Consider the following 24,145-nt stretch of genomic DNA (forward strand, 5'->3'; position numbering starts at 1 on the left):
GGAGGGAGGCGGAGGAGGGAGGGGCCTGGCAGAGGGAGAAGGCAGGGGCCTGGCGGGCCTCGCCCACCACAGCCTTCCGTTTTGGGCCTGGCCCACAAGCCTCCACGACACAGGACTCACTCGCCGCCTGCCCCACACTCTCACCGCCAAAGTGCATGAGAAACCACCGCACACCAGCACCGCCAAAAGAAAATGTGCTTCTCCTTATGTGTATCGCACGGGAACCGAACCTTGAGTCGGGACAAAAACCACAAGGACAGACAGGCTCCAAACACGCTTCCGGAAAGGCGACAATGGCGAGCTGCCCTGGCACCTCCCAGAGCACAGCCAGTTCTCAACCAGCAAACCCAAGACAGTCACTCCTCTTTCAAGGACATGAAACCCTCCTCGGCTTCCTCTGAGGGGCACAGCACACATGCGGGAACGCCCTCGCCGGGGAATTCCACAGAGCGCGGTTACAAAAGTACAGCAAGAGATGAGAAGCACCGCACGCTCTGTCGGAGGCCCTAACGCCGCATCCATGTGTGGCCAGCAGGGCTGCACATCAAATGCAAAGTGCTGCATTTACCATGAGCGCCGATCCTCTCAGAGGCCCAGGGAAGGGCCTGGGTCAACCCCGAGGTCCGAGGTCTGCGGGGCAGCAGGACCTGAGTGAGGGCTGCAGAGTGGAGCTCCCACATGTGCCGGGAGCACACACTCACCAGCTTACCCAGATGTGCACAGCAAAGCCAAGATGACCAACTAAAACTACACCTGAAGTCATTCTCTCTACTTTTTTAAATATCAGAAGGGGCCAGGTGCAGTGGCTCACGCATCTAATCCCAACACTTCGGGAGTCACAGGTGATGAGTTCAAAGCCAGCCGGGACAACATAAGGAGACCCCATCTCTACCAAAACTTTTAAAATTAGCCAGGCATGGTGGTGTACACCTGCAGTCCCTGCTACACAGGAGGTTGAGGCAGGAGGATCACTTGAGCCCAGGAGTTGGAGGCTGCAGTGAGCCACTCACTTCAGCCTGGGTGACAGGGCAAGACCCTGTCTCTTTAAAAAAAAAAAAAAATCAGAGGAAGTACGTGGCAGAAGAGAGGACCCAGGACTATGGACCCCCCAACCCAGGGCAGCCCAGCAACGCTGCACAACCTCTCATGGCAAACAGGCCCCCCATGAGGGCGCTGGCCTCAGACCCGCAATTCAAGGCTTCTGAAAGAAAAAAACTGCACTGTTGTCTTCTCTGGAAATAAAGAGAACGCTGCAAAAACAAGCTCAGCAACCCCCGCGTCACATCAAGGATCCTGGAGGACGGGTGCTCCCGGCACCGGTCGGCAAGGGGCCTCTCAGGGCCGCCCACGGCATTTACCTGCGTCCAGGCGCTTTCCCGGGGACTCCTCCTCCACCTCGGAGTCTCCACATGTGCTCCGCGACCTTTTCCTTGGCTGCAGAAGAGTCTCCAACCTCGGAAGGACTACAGACAAAAAGGTTTTGGTCCCTAGCTGAGGAGAAGTTGGCTGGGTTTCAGTGTTCTTGGCAGACTTTGGGGGGCTTACACTTTTCGATTTGCAGAAGAGAACAGAAGTGCGTCTGTTTACATCGCTTGCTGGCTCCGCCACCGCGGAGGCCGCCGCCGCCGGCACATCGCCACTACTGGCGCGGGTGGGCTCTGGAGGGCGTCCGCTTACCAGTGCGCTCTGAGTGCAAGTGCTATGTGATTCATTATCAAATGTGACTCTTTTGAAAAGTTTACTCTGCTCTGGGTTGAGTTCTACTGGTTTGAGGGTTGGTGGTTCTGAATTAGTCTCCGAGTTTGAAGGAAGAGGTAATGCATCTGATGGTTCAAGTTTAGGGGGAGATTTATCTCCTGAAAAAATTATAAATAAAGTGATTTTTGAAAACTGAAGATTATAAAATCTATTATAAAACTTACTATAAATGTGAAGTCCACCAAACACTAATGCAGTTAAGGAAATAACGCATCGCCCGTGCTGTCTGCGCAGCGTGGGCCCGTGGGCCCGTGGGCTCAGGCCACACTGCGTGTGCTTCCCTAACGCCAAAGGCTGCGGCCCCGGTGCAGTGCCCAGGTGCACACTGACTCTCTGAAAACAACTGTGAAAGATTATTGCACACGCGCCCACAGTAAACACATCATTCGGGTTCACGACAGTTTCTGCAATCAACAATTCACTTACCTTGAGGAGGAAAAGGCTCTCACATAACTAAAGGGGCCTGAACGTGGCATTCCCACAGAGCTCTACTGGCCACAAGGTTAGCAAGTAAAAGGAAACAGACATTAAATCTCATCTCTGGTCAAGGTCTTCCAAGTCAAAAATGCAAAAAACAAACCAAAAAACGGAGTCGTGAGTGACTATGAATGACTCTCAAGAAAAGCAGGGAAAAAAATCCCCACTCACCTCAGCACACGGAAGTCCGTGCCGTGTTCCCAAATACTGTGATGGGAGCTTTAAAAAAAAAAAAAAAAAATCTGACTTTTAAAAATAAAAAGCCTTTGGAAAAAGGCTACTTTAACCTCTTTTTAAAGTCTTTTTGAAATTATAAAAGCAAGAAGTCTGAAATGATATGGCACCAGGGTCGGCGGACGGCCTGGGGCTGGTCTGAGGCGCTCTGCGCAGTGCCCCGAGTCCCGGGGCCCAGACAGGCTCCGGCACAAGGCTGACGGGGCAGGGCGAGGCGATGCCGGGGCAGGGCGAGGCGATGCCGCACCAGGCCCAGCCACTGAGGCTTCTTTCCAAGCGGTACCGGTGCTGACAACAGGAAGCGTGACATAAAACCAAAAGCAACACTTTAATCCTTAGCATACATCATCACTGGGTACAGTTTTCAGTTCATTTATGCAAACTTTCCTAAAACCATCTAAAGTATGTATGGTTAATACCATAATCCAAAAAGTCCCTTTGAAAATAAAAAGCTACACAACTTAACAAGACTCAGAGCAAAGTTTTGAGACTGGTAGAAAAAAGTTTTCCCCACGACCGGGCCCATGACTGCGGGCAGCAGTGCTTTCGGCTGCTAGGTGCCTCTGATTCCAAACACACCCAGTGCCCTAGAGCACCTCATAGCCGATTCAAACACAGGGGGAAAGCCTCCCGTGTGGCCGGGAGCACAGCCTTGGGAATGCTGGGGCCCAAGGCAGGGGCCCAAAACTCCCCGCTTCCTGTCAATGTGGCCAACGGACTTGAAAAAATGACCGTAAAACTAGGAACGCTGGCCGAGGGGACTGAGCCATACAGAGAAAGGCTGTGGAGGGGTTTCCTGCTCATGAGCATGCGCTGCTCCAGTGTCCCTGGTGCCTGTGCAGCAGCAGGAGGGGCTTCGGCACTGAGCCTGTGCGTCCTGGTGTGGCTGCTATCTGGCGGTCCTGGTGCAGCTGGTGTCTGGGGGCACAGGGCCTGGCGCCTCACCTCACTTCCTGCCTCCTCTTCCACCTCCCGTCCTCCCCCTCGGTCCTCGCCCTGATCATGACATTCAACTGCTCGCTGCGAGCAGCCAACACCAGTGGTCAACCCCAGTCTTGGCCTCTGTGGGTGCAACAGCACCAGGCCAGCAGATGGAGCCTGAAGGAGCCTCCTCCCAGCACCTCTGAGGGACCCCCATCTCCCCCGTCTCCAGCCCACAGCGCCTCCACAGCTATCTAAGGGGCACCGTAGACCCCCATCTCCTGCTTCTGGCGCAACCATCAGAACCACCACTCCTGGCTGGCAGCATCCCCACGACGTGCAGACGTCCCTGCCTTGCAGCGGGCCCTCCCCCACCATGGTCCACACCCCGTCACCTCCAGCTCTCAGCCCAGCTAGGGTGCCCCGTGTGGGATGCATAACCATCTCCACGCTGCAGGGCCCTCACCATCCCGTGGCCTATCCCAAAGCGGGCCCCCATGGCCCTGCGTCCGTCATGCACGCGCCACCCTGTCCTCACTGCGGCTGCTCCACGTGCGGGCCAGGCTCCAGCCGCCAGCACGGGGTATAGGATATGCTCCCGCGGCACTGACCAGAGACACAGAGGAGGCCATGGCCAGGAACAGAGGCTGCTGATGGCTGGATGCACCGCCACCTCCTCCAGCTGGGCCCCACAGGCCCCTGGACCAGTTGGTGCCTTAGTTTCCTCATCCATAAAATGAGAAAAAAACAGGCCCTAAACCCCCAGGCTCCACTGGCAGAACAGGCAAGCCCAACCCATCCCTCGAGTGGAAATCTGACTGGAAGTTAACATACAAGAGTGAAAACTCTGAAAGCTCGCTGGATGATCGCCATCTCGGGCTGTCACTTAACTGCCTGTGAGAAAACCTCAGAACACGCCCAGTACCACTGGCATAAGACTCACAGACCCTGTCAATGTATCAGGACCCTACAATTCCAGTCCCTGGAACTTGTCCATATTCTAAACAGCAAAATGGCTATCTAATCTAGATCAGCTACTCTAAGAACCTCAAAAACCTAGTTATGTCTGCAAGAGCAATTCTGCAATACTTTGCCCACCTGGCCACCCACCCTGTCAATCAAAGGCTTCTGTATCAAAGCCACAGGACGCTTTGGAAAATCACAGCGTAACACATGCAGACATTAGCTCAAAAGCACAAACCATGCTGTCCCTCCACCGACCCTGCCTCAAGCCTCCATCCTTGGCAATCCTGAAGGGACAAAGCCGCAAACACTGCACCTTCTACCCTGAGGGACACGCTCAGCACCCGTGCGCAGCAGGAGGGTCTCCAAGTGTGCATATCAAGGCCCACAGCTGCCCTGGACTAAAGGGGACGCCTGGAGCCTCTGGCAAGGGCATTACCATGACCGGAAATCCATAGGACTTAAAATGCTCCTCCCACAGCCAGCCACCTGCACTGCCCTGCCTCACTGTGTCAGCAGATACCCACCTGAGCCAGGGTGACCAGCCCCTGCGAGCTGCAGGTCCGTCCCCCAGGCTCATCAGACACTCAAATCCCAGCTGTGGCGTGGCCTCCACCCAGCTGACATGCAGCCCTGGGAAGTCAGCCCTGGCAGGGCCGGCTCACAGCAACAGCCCGAACCTCTGCACCCAGCATACTGAGTCACGGCCACAGCGGAGCCTGCAGGAGGGCCTGTGCAAGGGGACAGAACAGGGTCAACCTCGCAGCCCAGGAGGCGTCTCCCTCCTTCAGACACGAGAGTCTCAGAGGCCTGGCACCCAACGGCTACAGCCTTGTCCAAGCGGCTTCAAACGGAGGCAATATAAACGTTACATATGTATTATTAAACTACGATTTAAGTGAGACTGCATATTTGCCAGTGAGGAATTACTATCTTTTTCAGGTACGAAAATATTGTGGATATATCTAAGAAAAATGACGGAGAGGCTTTAGTGATTAGAACATGCCGGATGTTTAAATATCTGATTCTTGGTTTTCGTCCTATTCCAAGTATCATGAGTTCACGTTTCTATACCAACTAACGAGCATGCTTTTGGCCGTCTTCCCTCCATCTGTGTGACTGCCCCGTTCCAGTCTGGCGCTCAGCTCCCCCAGACACCTCCATCTTCTCTGAGGAGCAGGACCCCACCCACCGCGCCATGCCTCGCCTTGAAGTGGACTTTCAGGCTGCTTGCTCTTGGCCACCCGCCTCTCCCATCAGCTCCCAGGAAATGCTCTTTTCATGAATTTCATCACCGTAGACACCGGGTGTAACAGGTGATTCCAGGCCACCTGTGTCTCAGTCACATTGTATGTGTTTTCTTTACACCAGAAAAAAAAATAAAATTACCCCAGACCTAGAAAGCAACAAAAATGGTCTCTAAGGGCTCCTGCTAAGCACTGGGGGGTGTGAGGATCCATTCTCACCGCTGGGGAGGGCCAAGAAGCTCCAACTGTGCAGGGTCCTCAGCTGTGCGACCCAGTGGCAGCGGAGGAAGCCACTAATAAAAAACCAAAAAGGTGATGTACTGCTCCACAGTGGAAATGGTACAACCGCGTGGGAAGGGAAGCACCAGAAGCTATTCTGAGAACTGTGAGTGCACCGACTGGCAACTTCCATGAGGTTGTCATGAGACTCAGTCCTCAGGGCACAGAAGACAAGGACGGAGGGGCAGCCCACCCAGAGGGAGGCCCACACGGCCAGCGGACGCCTCAGTGGGCTGCATGAAAGCAAAGGCCACGGGACCAGGCAACGGCACCAGCCTGGACTCCTCAGCAGTGGAGCAGCCCAGGGCCCGGACAGGTGTGGCTGCCAGAGGGTCCTATGGGCAAACGTTCCCCTGAAAAAACACGAGGCCCCCAAAGCAGAGGAGGGATCATGTGCTAACACTAACAGCCTTTGAGAGAACAGAAAAGCGAGCGCTCACCTTGCGACAGAAAAGACTTTATTCTATGGACCTAAAGTAACGGACACCAGCCCCCAAAGAGACATTCGAGAGTCTGGGTACTACACTGTAGTGAACGAAACAGAAGAACCCTAAAACAGAAAGAAAAACAGGCACAGAATGAGGACCAGGATGCCTAAGAAATTCTCAGCTGTGTGCACGGGAGTAAGCTTCTAAGAGAAAGAAAAGCTCAGTGGCTCTCATCCAAGCTGCCCAATGCAAACCAGGACGGAAGGGGCAAAGCTCTGCAGACGGGGAGCCACATGAAGCTCAGGGGATGAAAAGGGCCCTAAGACCATGGGGCCCCGCTGACCTGTGTGGCATCCAACGTGAAGACACTGCGTCACTCAGCACAGACGTCATAAGAGATTAACGTCTTTGTTTCAGAAAAAGAAAGAAAGAAAACTGTAGAACAATTCTGTCTTACTTCAATTGTTTGCTGTTCCTACTTGGATGTGCAGGGGAAAGGCAGGAAGGCCACGAACCAGCCGCTAACACTGTGGCGAGAGGGTCTGACCCTACTGTCTGCTCTACGTAACCAAAGTATGTCAAGGGCGGCTACAGCAACGGGGCAAAACGCAATGGCAGTGACTTACTACCAACGTCTCCAAAACCAATTTCATTTCAAAATTCCACTTTCACCAAATATGAGACATGCCAGTTCTACCTCCTCACCCTGCCAACCTAGATGTACACAAACCATCGCTTGAAAGCTCCCTCCTCCCCACCCAAGCCTGCATTTGCCCTGGGTTTTGCCAGTTCTCCTACTGGACAGACGGCATTCCCAGTCATAAAAACATCTTTGCTGCCTGGACCTTTCCCCAGACGTTCACAGCAGGCTGCCACCTCCCAACTGCTGCAAAGGAGCTGGCCTGGTACCCTCAGGGCAGACGAGGCCTCTGCATGGCCCTGAGTTACTGTCCCACCCTTCACAAAATCAGGGAGGAGCGTTTCAGTGATGATAATCTAAAACAGCCCTTTCAAAATGCTGCTGTTGATGACCTAGCGCATAATTAAATGGCTCTCCATCAATTTACAAAACACAACAAAAACATTTCTTACCCTTTCATTCAAGCTACCCTCACTTTTCAACATAGTATAAGATCTAAACCATTCTTTCCAAATAGTTGTTCAGGCCCGAGTTAAGAGAAAAATTTTCTTCTGTGCCTTAAATTTTATCAACTAATTTATGTGAAAAAACAGACGGCACAAATTATAAAGTCTCTTGAGAAGGAAACAGCTGTTCGAGGTGGCTCACGCCTGTAATCCCAGCACTTTGGGAGGCCGAGGCGGGCAGATCACAAGGTCAGGAGATCAAGACCATCCTGGTCAACATGGTGAAACCCCATCTCTACTAAAACAAAAAATTAGCTGGGCGTGGTGGCACATGCCTGTAATCCCAGCTACTTTGGGAGGCGGAGGCAGGGGAGTCACTTAAACCCAGGAGGCAGAGGCTGCAGTGAGCTAAGATCACACTACTGCACTCCAGCCTGGCAACAGAGCAAGACTCTGTCTCAAAACTAAAAAATAAAAACGAAATCACCACCCCGTGGAAATATCAAGCGTTCAAGGTTTTATGAATTTTGTGGAACTGGCACAAACCCGAGCCTCTGTCACGCCAACGCTGCTGCCTGGGCCTCTGCCCGGGCCTGTGCCCGGGCCTGACGGCAAGAAAGCGGGGCAGCCCTCACCATGGCTTACCTTCCTCGCCCGCCTCCAGCCCCAGCGGAGCTCCGTCCTCCTCGAGGCCCTCAGAGCCTGGCCCCGCGGGCGGGGGCTGGCTGTGCTGCTGGCTCAGCTTGTTCCGGAGAAGGGCAATTTCCTTTTTGAGCAGCTTTGCCCGCTTGCTCCGGGAGCCGCTGGACTTCATGGCACAGGTGAGGTCGAGCGTGTCCAGCAGCTCTCTCAGCTGCTCCTCCAGGCCCAGGTGGGCTCTGTTGGCGGGGTCCAGCAACCTGTCCACTGAACCAAAGGACACATGCTGTCAGTCACCAGATCTCACACACCTTCTGGGAATATATCACCGGTCCCATCTCTCAAATAACCTTCGGCCAAGGCCCCAAGAGTGGCTGTTGGCAACAAGGCCCTCCCCTGTGCTCTGAACCCACGATGGCACTGCTGCCACAGAACACGCCAGGATGCTTCTGACGGAGAATTTCTAGTCCCACAACATGTTGCCACAGAAGGGGCCACGTCCAGGTAACATTGCAACCTCTCCTGGACCAGGACCCACTCACTGACATTCCCCCTGGGCAGACGGCCCGATTGCCTGAGCCCAGGCACAGCACATGGACCCCAGAGAGAGGTGCATGCTCCACCAACCAAGCACAACGTGGTGGAACCTGCGCTGATTCTGCAGACAGAGGTGACGACTGGCAAATGTAACTGACTGAGGGCCACTGCACATCCTGAGTGGCGTCTTAGCTGAAGTCTTCAGACGTTGATCATTGTGTGGTTTGATTAAATGGGTTGTAAAATTCACAGATCATTCCAAATTTCAGGCATATTTACTACAAAGTCCCTAGAAACGTCACTTTCAGAAACACCAAAATTTATAAAGCACAAATTACCTTAAATAAGATGGCCAAGAAAAGAAACTGCTCCTCAGAGCTATCTGAAGGTAAAACCAGAGCGAGAGGAAGAAAGAAGACAGAAAACAAAGTAAGGCTGTCCAAAAACACATGAATTCTTTGTCTAGAAACAGGTGTTTTACTGAAAGCATCTTTTTGACTGAATAAATAAAGCAATAGTAGAGAGAAAACACCGAAATCAAAATAGTCTCCATCAAGACTTGTATCCATAACATCATTCTGAACAAATGTCATAAATAATATTCAAAAATGTTCATACAAAAACATCACATCCTTTGAAACCCCAAGAAGAAAGCCTTGAAACCTCTGCTTCTTTTTAAACAGAGACCCACGGCCTCCAGGCAATGGGAGGCGTCAGACAAGAGCAGCAGGTGCACCCTCAAGGCACACCATGGCCAATGGCTCAGCTGTGCACTCCCAGATACTGAGAAAGAAACTAGCATTTCTCATCCTTAAATTTCTCAACAAGAAACCCCACATGCAGAAATTCACTTAATGAACATGATCTGAAAGGCACCAACACTCAGAGGCCTCCACACCCGCTCCCTTGGGAGCACCATGGGAGGGGGAGCACCATACAGGCAAGCACAGGAGCAGAGCCCTCTGGGCAAAGGACGCTCCAGGCTGCTCAGGTGACAGGGAGCCCAGATGTGATGCATCTTCCTGATTTTAAGGGCCTGCAACCAGCGCCAGGCACCAGGTGGGCATCTGAGAGCTGATGCAGGCAAGGTGCCCAAGGGAGTGAAGACTGGGGAGGGTGAGGGAAGCTTTCCCACAGTCACCAGAGGCTAGAGAAGGACATTCCAAAACAGGCATGAGCCCGTGGAGCCCTGGGCTCACTCTGAGGCGGCTCAGCCCCAGCTCCTCTCAGATCCCCAAGGGAATGTTTTGGAAAAGGAGAGCTGATCTGACAGGCCTGGAGAGCACAGCTTCGGGGAGAGGTTCACCAAGCTCGTATTTTCCAAATTTCTCCAAGAAAAACGTGTTATTCTTAAAATCAGAAAACTGGAGACAAAAAATAAAAATATATTCCCATTCTTTTTTCTTTCATCTTGGAGACAGGGTGTCACTCTGTCACCCAGGCTGGAGTGCAGTGGCACAATTTCTGCTCACTGCAGCCTCCACCTCCCGGGTTCAAGTGATTCTCCTGCCTCAGCCTCCCAAGTACCTGGGATTACAGACATGCGCCACCACGCCTGGCTAATTGTTTGTATTTGTAGTAGAAACGGGGTTTCCCCATGTTGGCCAGGCTGGTCTCGATCTCCCAACCTTAAGTGATCCACCCACCTTGGGTGAGCCACCGTACCTGCCCCTATTCCCATTCTTCAAAGGAGAGTACAGCCCATCTCCAACCCCATGGGAAGCAGGGAGCCCAGTGCTACTGCCATGAGGGGAACAGAGGGCAAGGTGATGATGGTCCAGCTTGGCTGAACTCTACGATGGCGGGAACGTGGAGGAGAGGAAGAGGGCCAGGCCTCGCCACAGAGGAACCGACCTGCTGCGGGTCAGTGACTCATCTGGAGAAAGCGCAGGCCAAGAAACCAGGGATACGGGACCTTCAGATAAATGAGCCAAACACTCTGTGACTTCTGCTGTTTGTGGTTCAGAGCTGAAGCTCTGAGGTGCTCCAGCGACCCCTCTGGGCAGGACACACCCTTTAGCAGACAATCCCGGAGGTGTGACGGGCAGGGTGCCGGGGACAGCCCTGGTTCCCAAGGACCAGTCTAGAGAACGGTGCAGGTGACTGCTCACGGCTGCAGCGCATGCCCAGGCTGGAGTCAGGTGGGCCACAGACATGCTCCCAGAGCCGTTTCTGCAACACGCGCAAACCACGAAGCCAAAGGGTCGGAGGCAAAGCCAGAGTTCCTCCGGCTCCACGCCACCCTCGTAAGCTGCCTGAGGCCTACTCTGGATGCACACCCGCAACTAAGCTGCTTTCTGGATGTGCATCGCTGAGGCCGAGCCACAGGGAGCCACAGCCACAGGGGTCCTCTTGGTGGACACCCAAAACACAGCCGGTCTGAAGTAAGAGGTGCTGGGTATAAAATACACATCAGATGGCAAAAAGAGTGAAAAGCTTCTATATCCTCAGTGATGTTCACACTGACTCCATGTGGAAACCAATTCTTCCATTTACTAAAATAAATTCCACCTGCTTTTCCATTTTTTCAGTGAGCCTACTGGAAAATGTAAATGATGTACGTGGCTGCACACTACTCCTCCTGGGCCATGCTGATGCGGAGCTGGCAACACAAGGCAGGGACAGTCTGCTAGGAAGAGCGACTTCCAGCTCCTCCGGACACGGCGCCAGTTCTTACCGTCTTCCCAGGAGAAAGGCCGCCGGGACACCGCAGCGGGCCGCTCAGGCAGGTGCATCCCCGAGGCCTCTTCCAAGCCGATGCTGTCCACCTCACGCCGGGCCTGCCTCAGAACAACACCTCCCTGATCGCGCAGCCTCACCGCGGCTCTATAGAACACGGTGTCCCTGGCATTGTACTTCATGCAGTTATCTATAATGAGATCAAAATCCTCCTCAAACTCATGGAGGTTTTTATACCCTTGAGCTTCTAACCGTTTCCTCATTGTGGCAAAGTCCATGGGATGTTTAATGTGATCCAAATAATCTGGCACCTAATTTTAGGGAGGAAAAAGAATCATTTACAAACTAAAACAGGCTGTTAGTTTATTCTGTATTTATTATTCTATATTAAATTATTCTGTACTTATTATTTATTATTATAACCCACAAACCCAACCTATCTGACAGCCACGCACACACATGCTCATGGTACAGACACAAGACCCAAGTCCTGCAGGGACCGTCCTGTCCCAGCTCCTTTAGTTACAGTGCACGGGAGGGTGCCGGCTGGGTGCCACCACAGCTCAGGGGACTGTCTGCATGGGGCCTCTCACCCACCGCACTACCAATATTTTACAGTGAAATGCACCACTTTTAAAATTTAAAAATATCTTTGTGTATTTTTTTGCAGGTGAAAAAATAAAAAAGCAAAGCATAAGTTAAATAAAACAAGAATCAAGAACATGAGGGGCATACGCTAGCCGGTCACACGTTTGCCAGTCACACAGCAGCACAAATCCACAGTCCCACGTGCCACGGGACACACAAGCGCCGCAGACACCCACCTCCTTCAGACTCACGGGCTGTGCGAAGATCCTGGCGGGGTCCTTGTCCTGCAGCTGGTCCAGCACCGAGCGCAGCAGCACCGTGAGCGGGGTCAGCCGCAGCTCCATGGCCACCTGCTCCACCTTCACCTGGGGGGCCCAGCAGAGCCTCAGCTTTAGGGAGCCCCACAGACTCAGACCACCACGCGCCCCACAGCTGCAAGCAGCTCCCACAGGCCCCCTGACTTCGGTCATGGAACAGGTCAATGCAGCCTCCACTTAGGCCCCGACCTGGGCTGAGCGAGGCGCTGCCATGGGCCAGAACCTGCAGGGTGCAGCCCACCCTCTGCAGCAGCTGCCAGCATCGCCCACCCCACACGGCCGGCGGCGCACCACACGCGGACGGGCCGGGCCCCACCTGCTCACGCTTGAGCTTCTCCCGCTTGCGCAGCAGCTCGATCAGCAGGCGGGCTCGCTCCAGGTCGTGCCGCAGCCGCTGCCAGTACTTCAGCTTCTGTTTGGCAGCCTTCACCTCCTCGTCGTTTTCTCTCTGAGAACAGTGAACGCTTCCGTCAGTCAAACCCAGAGGCTCCTCCTGCAAAAGGCCTCAGATGCCGCGCAGGTAAGACCCGGGCATCCACAGCACGGGTCCTGCAGGCCCATCCTGGGGAGGACAACACAGACCCACCCTCACTAGAGAGCCCCCGAGACAGCACTAGGACAGAGGGGCCACGGTGAGCAGGGAGCTGGCTCCAGGGCACAGGTTCTGCCCTCCAGAGGACAGAGGTCTCCACACACTGGCAGGAAGGGGCTTTCCCAGAACCAGAAAGGCCCACAGAGGTGGGGCCAGGATAGAACAGGGGGCCCTGAAGGACTCACCTCCAGGACAGCTGGGAACGGAGGGAGCAGCTAGGAAGAAAACAGGTGAACAGAAAACAACATGCTGGGCCCATCCTGCCTTGGACGGAGCGTGACGGGGGCCTGGTACACGGCCGACCTCCTGCCCTGCTCTGCACAGTGCCTCCATCCTACACACGTCCCCCAACAGCCGTCCCCACCATCGACAGCACCTGCTCCTTTCTCAGCGGACAGAAGGGTGTGCCAGACAGCACAGGCTGCCAGCCTCACCCCCGGCCCACATCCACGCCAGGGTGATCGGAAGAAAACAGGAGCCACGACATAGGCGGGCGCAGGAAAGGAGGCTGCCTGCCTGGGTCTGCCCTCAGCCCTGTCCTCACTGTGTCCCCAGGCCTGGCCACATGGGGCCTGCTCGTCACAGTGCCAGGGCACCCTGACCCTACCTCAAAGCGGAGAGGAAGTAACAAGTGAGTGGGCCTGAGCAGGCCCCAATGCCTATCGTCCTCCACAGCTGCAGGACACACGTGCCCCGACAGCCTCAGGCCAGCCGTGGCCATCAGTTTCAGGCACAAGCTAGCCCTGAGACCCTCCTCTCCCCCCACACCTCTGTCCCCAGGTTCCCACCCACCCACCTCAGGGTGCCATCACAGTTTTTTAAAAGACTGAGGGTGTGAAGGCAAAGATTGGTGGACTACAAGATGCAAGGACCCCGGACTCCAAAGTGCTTGCAAAGGGAGGCTCAAGGAGGGAGGCCAGGCCTCTTCACGGCAAGGGGGAGCGGAGCTGGCATCCCCCACAGTGAGGCTCTCTGGGTTTTCCAGTGTTGCTGAACGCCCTCAGGCATGAAGTCAAGGCTAACAGTAACAAGGTCCACATCAACTCAAGCAAAGACCAGAAAACCGGGCTCCGAAAACCTAGCTCCCTGGAGCCTCTGAATACCGCCTGTCCCTCAGCTTGCAACCGACACATCCAAACACTTCGGCCACAAGGACATTTGGCCTGGGCATCTATTATGAAGCGGGAGAAATCTAATCACCAGCAAGCCCTGTGTCACACACTGGCTGCTAAGCAAATTTACTAACTGCTCCGCAGCCTGGTTTAATAAGAAACGCCACCGGAAGGCAGGGGCCTCCAGCGGCACCTGGGCCCTGAGCCTGACTGGCCTCCTGCATGCAACGACTTGGCCAGCAAAGGTCCCAGGACACACATAGCCTCATCCGCTCAGAGGGACCAAGGTTCCTTACTCAGCTCTGAAGTGGTCGGTATTTCCCACGTAAAAATCAACATCGGAAGGCTCCATGAGGTAGGACAGAAGTGAAGGAGAAGAACTCAGGCATCCCCACTGCCAGCAAGAAGCGCCAAGAGCCTCTGGGTCCACTCTAGACACATGAGGGAGACAAAGGGCAGGGCTGGGGGGCAGTGAGGACCAGCTGCGTCAGGTCGAAATCCCCTCTGCAGGGAGGCACAGGCCAGCTCCTTTGTGGGATGAGGCGGGTCTCAGCCTCACCGGCCCCAGGCCTCCTGGCAACAGCGCATGGCTCCTGCCACTGAGCCCAACCACACCAGCAGGTGCGTGGGACTGGCAGAGGCCGCGCACGCAGGACGGCAGGGACAACGTGGCCAGCAGCGCCCAGCCTGCCCTAGGACAGACACTCGGAAAGCTAGAGGATGTGCTCCCAGGACAGGAAGGATGGGCCACGGGAGCAGGAGCCACAGCGCTGCCACCATCATACGTACAAACTGCCCTCGTGCTCCCTTCGGCCTTCAGCAGCTGCCACACACACCAGCATGAAACCCACAGCCCTGAGTGCACAGCCAGCACAGACCGGCCGTGGCGGCGGCAGCCTCGCCACCTGCTGGCCTCTCAGAGACCCAGGCTAGTTCATCCACCCGCCCCCACCACAAAGTCCTCTCCCAGGGCCAGGCTGGGACAGGCGCACAGAGACACACGGGAATCAAACACATCAGGTATTTCCACAGCTTCAAAACATGAAGCCACACCAAGCCATGGCCATCCCTGGCCAGGAGAAGGCGGGAGCACAGTCTCTCCTGACAGCCCATCCACACAGAGGCAGGTTTCCTGGCTCTCCATGCGACTGCTGTGCTGAGGCTCAAGTCCAGCCAGCTCCTTCTGCTCCTTCCGCGATGTCCTTCAGGAAGCCACCCCCTCTGCCAGGAGAAATGCTTCTGGCTGTGCTGTGGGGATGTTCTCTCCTTACAAACATATTCTACACACAATGGGACATGAGGCCCAACAGGCAGCAGTGCAGCAGCAGAGGCAGGGCTCCCAGGCTCCAGCCGGTCACCTCTTCCTGCAACCCTCCCCCACTTCCCTTGCCTGGCTCCACCACGCCCCAGGCCACCCCCAGCTGCCCAGGTCCCCGTGGGTCCTGCCCACTGGCCCACATGTCCTGCCACTGCAGGGATCCTGGCTCTCATGTTCCAGCTCCTGACAATAGAAGTGATGAGTCCCACAGCTGGACATTCCCCCATCTGGCCACATCCGCACCCACTTTCCATGGAATCTGCCCTTCATAGCTCCTAGGTGGCTTGTCTGAAGTCCTGTCCAGCCCCAAGATGAGACACAAGATCCAAATCCTCAATTTCCTCCTAACAAAGCCTCTCTTCCATGCCCCAACATCGCGGGGTCAAGACCAACACCTCTAGCCCCTAGAGCACAGAGCTTCCCACGCTTGGCAGCTTCCTGTTTCTTAGAGCCGCCCTTCCCCACCAAGCTCTCCTCCAGGGAACCCCCAAGGGGCCACGAGGTAAGGGCAGAGGATTGATGGAAAGCAACACCACATCACGGAACAGAAGATGCAGTTAATTCATTTAACAGCCAAAAAACCTTCACTGAGGCCTCAGCTCTGTGGCCATGTGAGGATCTCACTTGGAGAAGGGCTGGCTCACAGACCTGCCCGGGGAGCCCCAAGACCCCTGGACAGACACACGGCAGGGCAACCCGAGTGGACAGCATGGGAGGCCCAGAACACTCCACAGGCGAGAAGCACCAAGGCCCCATCAGAAAACCTTGGACCCCTACCACCAGATCACAGCCCCAAACCACAACCTGCCAGACCAGAGCACCAGACTCCGGAGTTCCCTGGAGCACGAGGTAGTTGACTGATCGGGGCCGATGCTGCAGAGGCACAGTCTGCCAGGTGGAGACAGCCCAGCTGCCGCATGGGGACCCGACCGTGAACCCTGCAGACTTCCCATGAGCAAGTCGCCACCTCACAGCAAGCAGGAGTGTTCCGCTTCGGGCCCGGGATGGCGGCCAAAAGCACCACGAGGAAATTCCATGAGGCTCTCAGTCCGGATGCCGGCCATCGACCAGCTCTTCCTAAAACCCTGCAGCTCCTCACTAGGCAGCGCGAGCAGAGGGCGTCCACCGCACGTCTGGGCCGCGTGCAGGGCCGCTTGTGTTTTCAGTGTACCCCTGTGCGTCTCACTCTGCAAACCCATGTTTTCAGAACTGTTTCACAACCTCGGCTGAGTCTATAACTCAAACCTAGCACTCAAATGTAAGAGTTTGGTTTGTTCTTTTAAAAGGAGAAGTACCGGTCTTCCCTCCCACTCTCTCAGCTCTCTCGAGCCCTGCCCACCCCAGCACAGTCCAAGCTCAGCTAGCCTTCAGGGCAAGGCCCTAAAATCACTCCTTGCATATTTCCAAAACCCACACTCCAGGCCCAGCACACAGACCCCACCCACATGGCCCAGGGCTCACTGGGTCCCACTCCTGCTGTCCCTAGCCTGGAGGCCCATGCACCACAGCAGTAACACACCCTAGGCATCCCCAGTCCCCAGAGCTGGCCACTGCCTGTCAGCAGGTGTGCAGGCAGGGTGGGGAAGAGCATGGCGAGCACAGCTGAAAATGGAAGAAACACCCAGCGGCAGGCAGGGATGAGAGTCACCCCCACAGTTGTGGATCCAGAGCCCAGGGCACACCTAATTCCCCCTACAGCTCCAGGGCTGAATGAAACTGAGGCTTCCCAATGGGGAACCTGGGCCCAGGGGCCAGCGCCACATCCAGCCTGCACCAAGTGCCCTCTCCTGGAGGGCGAGGGCAAGAGAGGTGGAGAGACTGCAGGGGCCGCAAGCCACGTACCTGCTGTGAGCTTCGCTGAGACTGCAGGCTGGACTGGAGCCGCCGCAGCAGGGGGGCGCCGTTCCTGGACAGCCGCTTCAGCAGCCAGTAGCTGTGGGCTCGCTCCACAAACTGCTTCTTCCGCTGGATGGCCACCTGATTCGCAATCCTATTTAACCTAAAACAGACACTCGGAGTTTACCTTTGAAGCAGTGCGCCAAAACGTTTCATCACAGAAGCTGGAAATGGCAGTGTTACTGCTAATAAAACTGTGAGTTCATACTTGTTCTCCCTGAGCCATGGCAGGTGCCATTTCTACTGTCCCCAGTGCTGCTACAACAAAGTCCGTGATCTCCAACTATCTGAAGCATTCATCCACTTTCAGGTCGGGTGCAGTGGCTCATGCCTATAATCCCAGCACTTTGGGAGGTGGAGGTGGGAGGGTCACTTAAGGCCAGGAGTTTGAGACCAGCCTGGCCAACATAGCAAAATCCCGTCTCTACCAAAACTGCAAAAAAAATTAGCTGGGTATGGTGGTACACATCTGTAATCCCAGCTACTTGGGAGGCTGAGGCATGAGAATCACTTAAACCTGGGAGGCGGAAGTTGCAGTGAGCCGAAATTGCACCACTGCACTCCAGCCTGGGTTAAAGAGTAAGACTCTTGACTCAAAAAAAATGAAAAAGATTTTTCATTGACTACAACATTTATCAGATTAAACACCAAAAAGAAAACTTGCTAAGCGAAGCCTTCAACAGTTTTCAATGTTTCTACTTGACGCCACCTGCACACAGGCCGACTTCAAGCACATCTATGTCAGTGGGCCCAAAACCCTCAACACCCCCATCCACTGGGACGCCACGGGAGAGGTGGCCACTGGTCCCCCACATCACCTCCAATAGGAGACAGCTCAAGACGTAAGCCACTGACGGGTGCTGTTTTACTGCGCTCACTAAAATGACATCAGGCATCTTCAAGTCTCCCAAGAAATGCCAAGTGCTGCCCTTGGGGGCACATGGAGCCCTCCAGGAGCCATCAAGACCCTCAGGTGCCTCTCACAACGCCACCTCTTCTGGCCGGGCCTGGCGCAAGTGTGGGGCCTGCAGAACACCCACCAGACCCAGAACTGATCGTGAGGTACCTCCCTCACATGGAACCCACCAGGGAACTTTGCCAGATCTGCCCATTACCACCAGCTCGCATGTAGATGTGGAGCCCAGACTAAAACTGCCCACCACTCCAAGGGCAGTCTGCATGCTCAGGACACCACATGCCTGCCCTGAAACACAACCCTGACAAGGACAGCCGATGGAAGAAAGCCAGAGGTAGGGGAGGCTGTCAGCAGGTGCACTGAGACGCTGGGCTCTGATCGCAGTCTCAGGAGGCTCCTCTTCTACAGGCCGGGCTGGGCTGGACCGGGTCACCTCATGGGCTGCTGTTTCGGGAGCAGTTTGTTTTTGTCACTTTGGACTGAGGCAAACTGTGCAGTAAATAGCACAACGCTTAACTCTTCTGGTTCAGTGAGTCTTTTTTTTCCTTTGAGACAAAGTCTCACTCTGTCGCCCAGGCTGGAGTGCAATGGTTCGATCTCAGCTCACTGAAACCTCCACCTCCGGGGTGCAAGCGATTCTCCTGCCTCAGGCTCCCAAGTAGCTGGGACTACAGGTGCCCACCGCCACACTAGGCTAATTTTTGTATTTTCAGCAGAGGCTGGGTTTTACCATGCTGGCCAGGCTGGTCTGAAACTCCTGACCTCAGGTGATCTGTTGCCTCAGCCTCCCAAAGTGCTGGAATTACAGGCATGAGCCACCTGGCCCAGCCTCAGTGAGTCCTACAGGAATGCAGATGTCTCAACATACATGTACACCCTCAGGGTATTTTAATGACCAACTACGGCAATATAGCCATAAGTACTTTTTAACAATTTGAAGATCCAAAGAAATGCTGTTTGGCAATACACTCATCAAGAAAAGAGGCCACGCCGGGTGCAGTGGCTCACGCCTGTCATCCCAGCACTTTGGGAGGCCAAAGCGGGCAGATCATGCGGTCAAGAGATCGAGACCATTCTGGCCAATATGGTAAAACCCTGTCTCTACTGAAAATACAAAAATTAGCCAGGTGTAGTGGAGGGCGCCTACAGTCCCAGCTACTCGGGGGGCTGAGGCAGGAGAGAATCGCTTGAACCCGGGAGATGGAGATTGCAATGAGCCAAGATCGTGCCACTGCACTCCAGCCTGGGCAACAGAACAAGACTCTGTCTCAAAAAAAAAAAGAAAGAATGAATAAGGTCCAGCACAGTGGCTCCCACCTGTAATCCCAGCACTCTGAGAGGCCGAGGCAGGAGGATCACTTGAGCCCGAAAGTTTGAGACCAGCCTGGGCAAGATGGTCAGACCCCTATCTCTACAAATGAAATTGTTTTTAATTAGCCAGGCACAGTGGAATGTGCCTGTAGTCCCAGCTACTCACAAGCCTAAGGCAGGAGGATCCCTTAGGGATCTGCTGGATCCCTGGGGGTTGGGGATGGCAGTGAGTCCAGCCTGGGCAACAGAACAGGGCCCTCTTTTTTTTTTTTTTTTTGAGATGGATTCTCACTGTCTCCCAGGCTGGAGTACAGTGGCTTGATCTCGGCTCACTATGACCTCTGCCTCCCAGGTTCAAGCGATTCTTTTGCCTTAGCCTCCCAAGTGGCTGCGATTACAGGTGTGCACCACCACATCCAGCAGCTAATTTTTGTATTTTTAGTAGAGATGGGGTTTCGCCATGTTGGCCAGGCTGGTCTCGAACTCCTGGCCTCTCAAAGTGCTGGGATTACAGGCCTGAGCCACCACACCCAGCCAGCCCTATCTCTTTAAAAAAAAAAAAAAAAAAAAAGATGCTGTTTGTTTTTATTCTTCTGACCCATGAGATGTGAGAAAAGATTCTGACCTCATAAACAAGCCACCATCTTCTCTAGAGTCAGGGCTTCCTGAAATGTGAACGGCCCACAAATTGTGAGCAAAAGGATTTGATGAAAGTGCTTTAAATACTTAAAACCAGGTGCAGGGGTGTGCCTCTGTGGTCCCAGCTACTTGGGAGGCTGAGGGAGCTCATGTGAGTAAGAGGCTGAAAAACCCAAAATTAGAGTGAGGAAGAGCAGCTTCCCAGCTAAGATGATGAGCCCCTACCTCGACTCAGACAAAGAGTCAAGGGGAAACAGACCTCAGATGAGAAAACTAAGCGAAGACATACATATGACAACTACAGAAAGCGGTTCCTGGTGGCTGGCTGGACTGAGATGCTGGCACAGCGGGCGAGATGAGGGCCTGGCACAGCAGGCACAATGCCCACTTCAGGGAGGATTGCAGACAAGTCAGAACTCACACCAGGGAAAAGAACCCCAGAAACGATGGGAGGTCAGCAGAGTTCCAACATCAAACATTCCTTGGATTTTTGTTAAGCCAAGTCTACACACTGACACATAAAATAGTTTACCATGGGGTCCACTAAATGCACTACGGAATATATGCATAGGAAGACCAATATTGTTAAGATGTCAATACCACCCAAAGTGATCCACGGATTCAATGCAATTCCTATTAAAATACCAATGTCGTCTTTTGCAGAAATAGGAAAACCCATCCTCCTAAAAGTCATATGGAAACTCAAGGAATCCCGAAAAGCCAAAACCACCTTGAAAAAGAACAAAGCTGGAAAAGTCACGCTTCCTGACTTCAGAACTTACCACAAAGCTAGTCATGAAAACAGCGTGGTGCTAATGACAGGGCAGACATACAGACCATGGGAACAGCAGAGAGCCCTGAAGCAAGCCCTCCCGTACCCAGCACAGACTGCTGACATGTCCATGCTGAATTCCTGGCCTCACCCACCTCAGCCTCTCAAGTGCTGGCAGTATAGGCGTGAGCCACCATGCCCAGCCGGCCCTATGTCTTACAAAAAAAAGATTTTCTTTGTTTTCATTCTTCTGACCCAAGAGATGTGAGAAAAGATTCTGACCTCATCAACAAGCCACCATCTTCTCCAGAGTCAGAGTCAGAGTCAGGGCGTCTTGTGGTGAGCTGTGAGTTGTGAATGCCAAGGCCACTCAGTGGGGAAAAGGCCATCTTTTCAGCAGATGGCGCCAAGACAAGTGTACGGCCATGCAAAAGAACGTCAGGTTGGACCTTGCCTCATTCCACACACAAAAATTAACTCAAAATCAAAGACCTAAACGTAAGATCTAAAACCATAAATCTCACTAAACAGAGGGCAAAAGCTTCATGACACTGGATTTGGAAATCATTTCTTAAATAAGACATCAAGGGTACAGGGAACAAAAGAAAAAACTGGACTTGAAGAAGGTCAAAATGTGTGCATTAAAAGACACACAGCAGAGTGAATGGAAGCAAATATTTTCAAACCACAGATCTGGTAACAGATTAATACCCAGAAACTCCTCAAACTCAACAAAAAATAAACAACCCAATTCAAAACTGGGCAAAACACTCAAATAGACAATTCTTCAAAAGTACAAATGCTCACTAAACACATGAAAAGATGCTCAACATCAATAATTACAGAAATGCAAACCCAAACTATGATGTCACCCTCACACTCATTAGAATGGCTATCAAAAAATACTAACAAGAAAACAATGTTGGCAAGGAGGTGGAAACGCAGAGCCGTCGCGCACGGCCCACGGCCACTGCGGAAAACAGTGCCATGGCGCCTCAAAATGTTGAAAATGGAAATGCCATCTGATCCAGCAATCCCACTTCTGGGTATACGCCCAAAGGAACTGAAAACAGGGACTCAGACCCTCATCACCCATGTTCTTCACAGCATTATTCACAAGACGGAAGACACGGAAGCAACCCAAGTGCCCATCAAGGAATGAATAGGTAAGCAAAAGTTTCTCTCCACATACAATCAATGGGGAAGCAAAAGTTCTTCTCTACATACAGAGGATCATTCAGCCTTAAAAAGCAAGGAAGTTCCAGCCTGTCCTGGTGGCTCAGGCCTGTAATCTCAGCCCTTCAGGAGGCTGAGGCCAACAGATCACAAAGTCAGGCGTTCAAGACCATCCTGGCTAACATGGTGAAGCCCCATCTCTACTAAAATTACAAAAAAAATTAGCCGTGCGTGGTGGTGCGTGCCTGCAGTCCCAGCTACTCAGGAGGCTGAGACAGGAGAATTGCTTGAACCCAGGAGGTGGAGGCTGCAGTGACCCAAGTGGAGATGGCACCACTTACTGCACTCCAACCTGGGTGACAGAGCGAGACTCCCGGCATCCACACATCAGTGCCCCTGCCATCCCTCCCAGTCCACCCACAGCAGCCAACTCATGCACCCGCACTGCCCTCCTGGCGTCCACACAGGGCTTCCCCAGAAAAGCCAGAATCTCCTGCTTCACCAATCCATGCCAGATACAAACTCTGATACAACAAAATTAACACCCAGAAACATGGAGGAAAAAAAAGACTTAAAAACACAAGCCAGAGGGGGCCAGGTGTGGTGACTCATACCTGTATCCCTAGTATTTTGGGAGGCTGAGGACCACTTCGGCCCAGGAGTTCAAGGCTCCAGTGAGCTGTGATGAGCCACTTCACTCCAGCCTGGGCAACAAAGCAAGACCCCAGCTCAGTTTAAAAAAAAAACCTCCACAGGTTCCCACTAGGTGACAGCTGGGGTCCTCACAGACTCAACACCCCCAAGACAGAACACAGCCACCCACACCCTCTGAGGACGGCTGTGCAGCTCAGCGGCCCGGAGCTGCAGCAAGTGCCCCAAGGAGACAACGCCTTCCAGCAGTGACCCCAGAGAAAGCTCCAGAATAGTGACATCTTTATTGCAGAGTCAATATACTACCCTCCAGCATTGAACAGATGAGAGACTACGGCTGTGGTTGGGCGAGGTGGCTCAGGCCTGTAATCCCAACACTTTGGGATCCTGCCTAGGCAGGATCATTGCTTGAGCCCAGGAATTCAAGATCAGCCTGGGCAACACTGTGAGACCCTGTCTCTATAAAATGAAAAGTAGACTAGGGCCAAGTGGTCTCCAACAGTGTGGGAAGCGAGTCGGGGTAGGAAAGAAGTCCCGGCAGCCTTCCCAAGTCTGGCCCTGGGTGCCTACCCTGCAGGGAATGGCAGACAGGCACTATCTGACTGTGGGGGCCGAGGCCCACCACCCAAGGCCCTTAGCAGCCAGCACACACCAACTGTGCGTGACCACACCTGCCCGGGACTTCGCTATCCATCCACCAGGACCTGCGGGGAGAGAACTAGTGGACCCTGTTCCCTCCTCTTCTGCCCCCATTTCAGACATCCCACTGGGACTCATTTTGGGGGTTCCCACTGACTTCCAGGAAGTCCATAAGCCATTCTATGACCCCAGCTTGGGCGGCCACACCTGTCCTTGCCATGGTAACCCTTTCCCATGAGCTCACAGTGCCTCAAGCTCCAGGAATGGCTCAGAAGGGGTGCAGAGCCAGTGGCAATGGCACGCTGGGTCAAGGAGCCTTCCCTGGAGGCGATTTGTCTGGCAGAGGCCTTGGGGAGCTCAAAAGGATGGCACTGGGGGTGCATGACTGTTCATGAATTCAAAAAGAAATTAAAAGAGGCAGCAGAAGAACTTTCTGGATGGGAGAGAGTTCAAATTCAGACTACCTGCTGACAACAGCTGTTAGGACATCAGCTGGATCAACTAACAAGCCTACCAGATACCAGGACAGGAAATCCAGACAAACTCCGTCACACACGTCAAGTTCAAGCTCAAACAATCAGCTGGTGCAGCTGTCTGCTGGACAACTGTGCTGTGATGGGTTAGGACGAGCAGACCCCCGGGAGCCCCAGACGGCTCTGTTCGCCTCCATCCAACCACAGCGCCCTGCACGCCAGGCACCATCGCGACAGGCCCACCACTACCTAAGGGACTGGTGCCCTCTGAGGACTGCCTTTACCAACAAGACTAAAAGACTTCTTGGAAGAGTATCAATTCCAGGGTTCAGTCTTTCTCTAAACATGCCTCACATAGAGATCTCCAGAGGCAGCTGTGTCGAAGAGAAAACTCAAAAGACTGCTCTGGGTAACTATGCAAATCCCTTTAGACGCTGGGAGCGGTGGCTCACACCTGTAATCCCAGCACTGTGGGAGGCTGAGGCAGGCAGATCACC

General features: G+C 53.8%; 1 protein-coding gene across 8 annotated transcripts in view; it reads right to left on the minus strand.

Moving 5' to 3' along the window:
- BRD1 (bromodomain containing 1) overlaps window positions 1-24,145 on the minus strand; it is a 43,783-nt gene that overhangs the window by 12,624 nt on the left and 7,014 nt on the right. For 2 of the 8 annotated variants that reach the window (XR_001818077.2, XR_005196378.1), the window contains exons 2-8: window positions 17,018-17,174; window positions 12,470-12,601; window positions 12,073-12,201; window positions 11,247-11,559; window positions 8,039-8,299; window positions 1,546-1,856; window positions 1,359-1,463 (exon numbers count right to left, since the gene is read on the minus strand). Coding sequence is in view for 5 of the 8 variants with exons in the window: in XM_017504857.2 (XP_017360346.1) it covers window positions 1,359-1,856; window positions 8,039-8,299; window positions 11,247-11,559; window positions 12,073-12,201; window positions 12,470-12,601; window positions 17,018-17,174 (1,490 nt within the window). In the remaining 3 variants the exon portion in view is untranslated. Of the gene's footprint in view, window positions 1-1,358; window positions 1,857-8,038; window positions 8,300-11,246; window positions 11,560-12,072; window positions 12,202-12,469; window positions 12,602-17,017; window positions 17,175-24,145 lie in introns of all 8 variants that reach the window. The other 6 variants (XR_005196377.1, XM_017504857.2, XM_017504858.2 and 3 more) reach the window with 5 other exon arrangements.

The sequence above is a fragment of the Cebus imitator genome, unplaced genomic scaffold (genome assembly GCF_001604975.1).
Source record: "Cebus imitator isolate Cc_AM_T3 unplaced genomic scaffold, Cebus_imitator-1.0 Scaffold329, whole genome shotgun sequence".
Lineage (NCBI taxonomy): Eukaryota > Metazoa > Chordata > Mammalia > Primates > Cebidae > Cebus > Cebus imitator.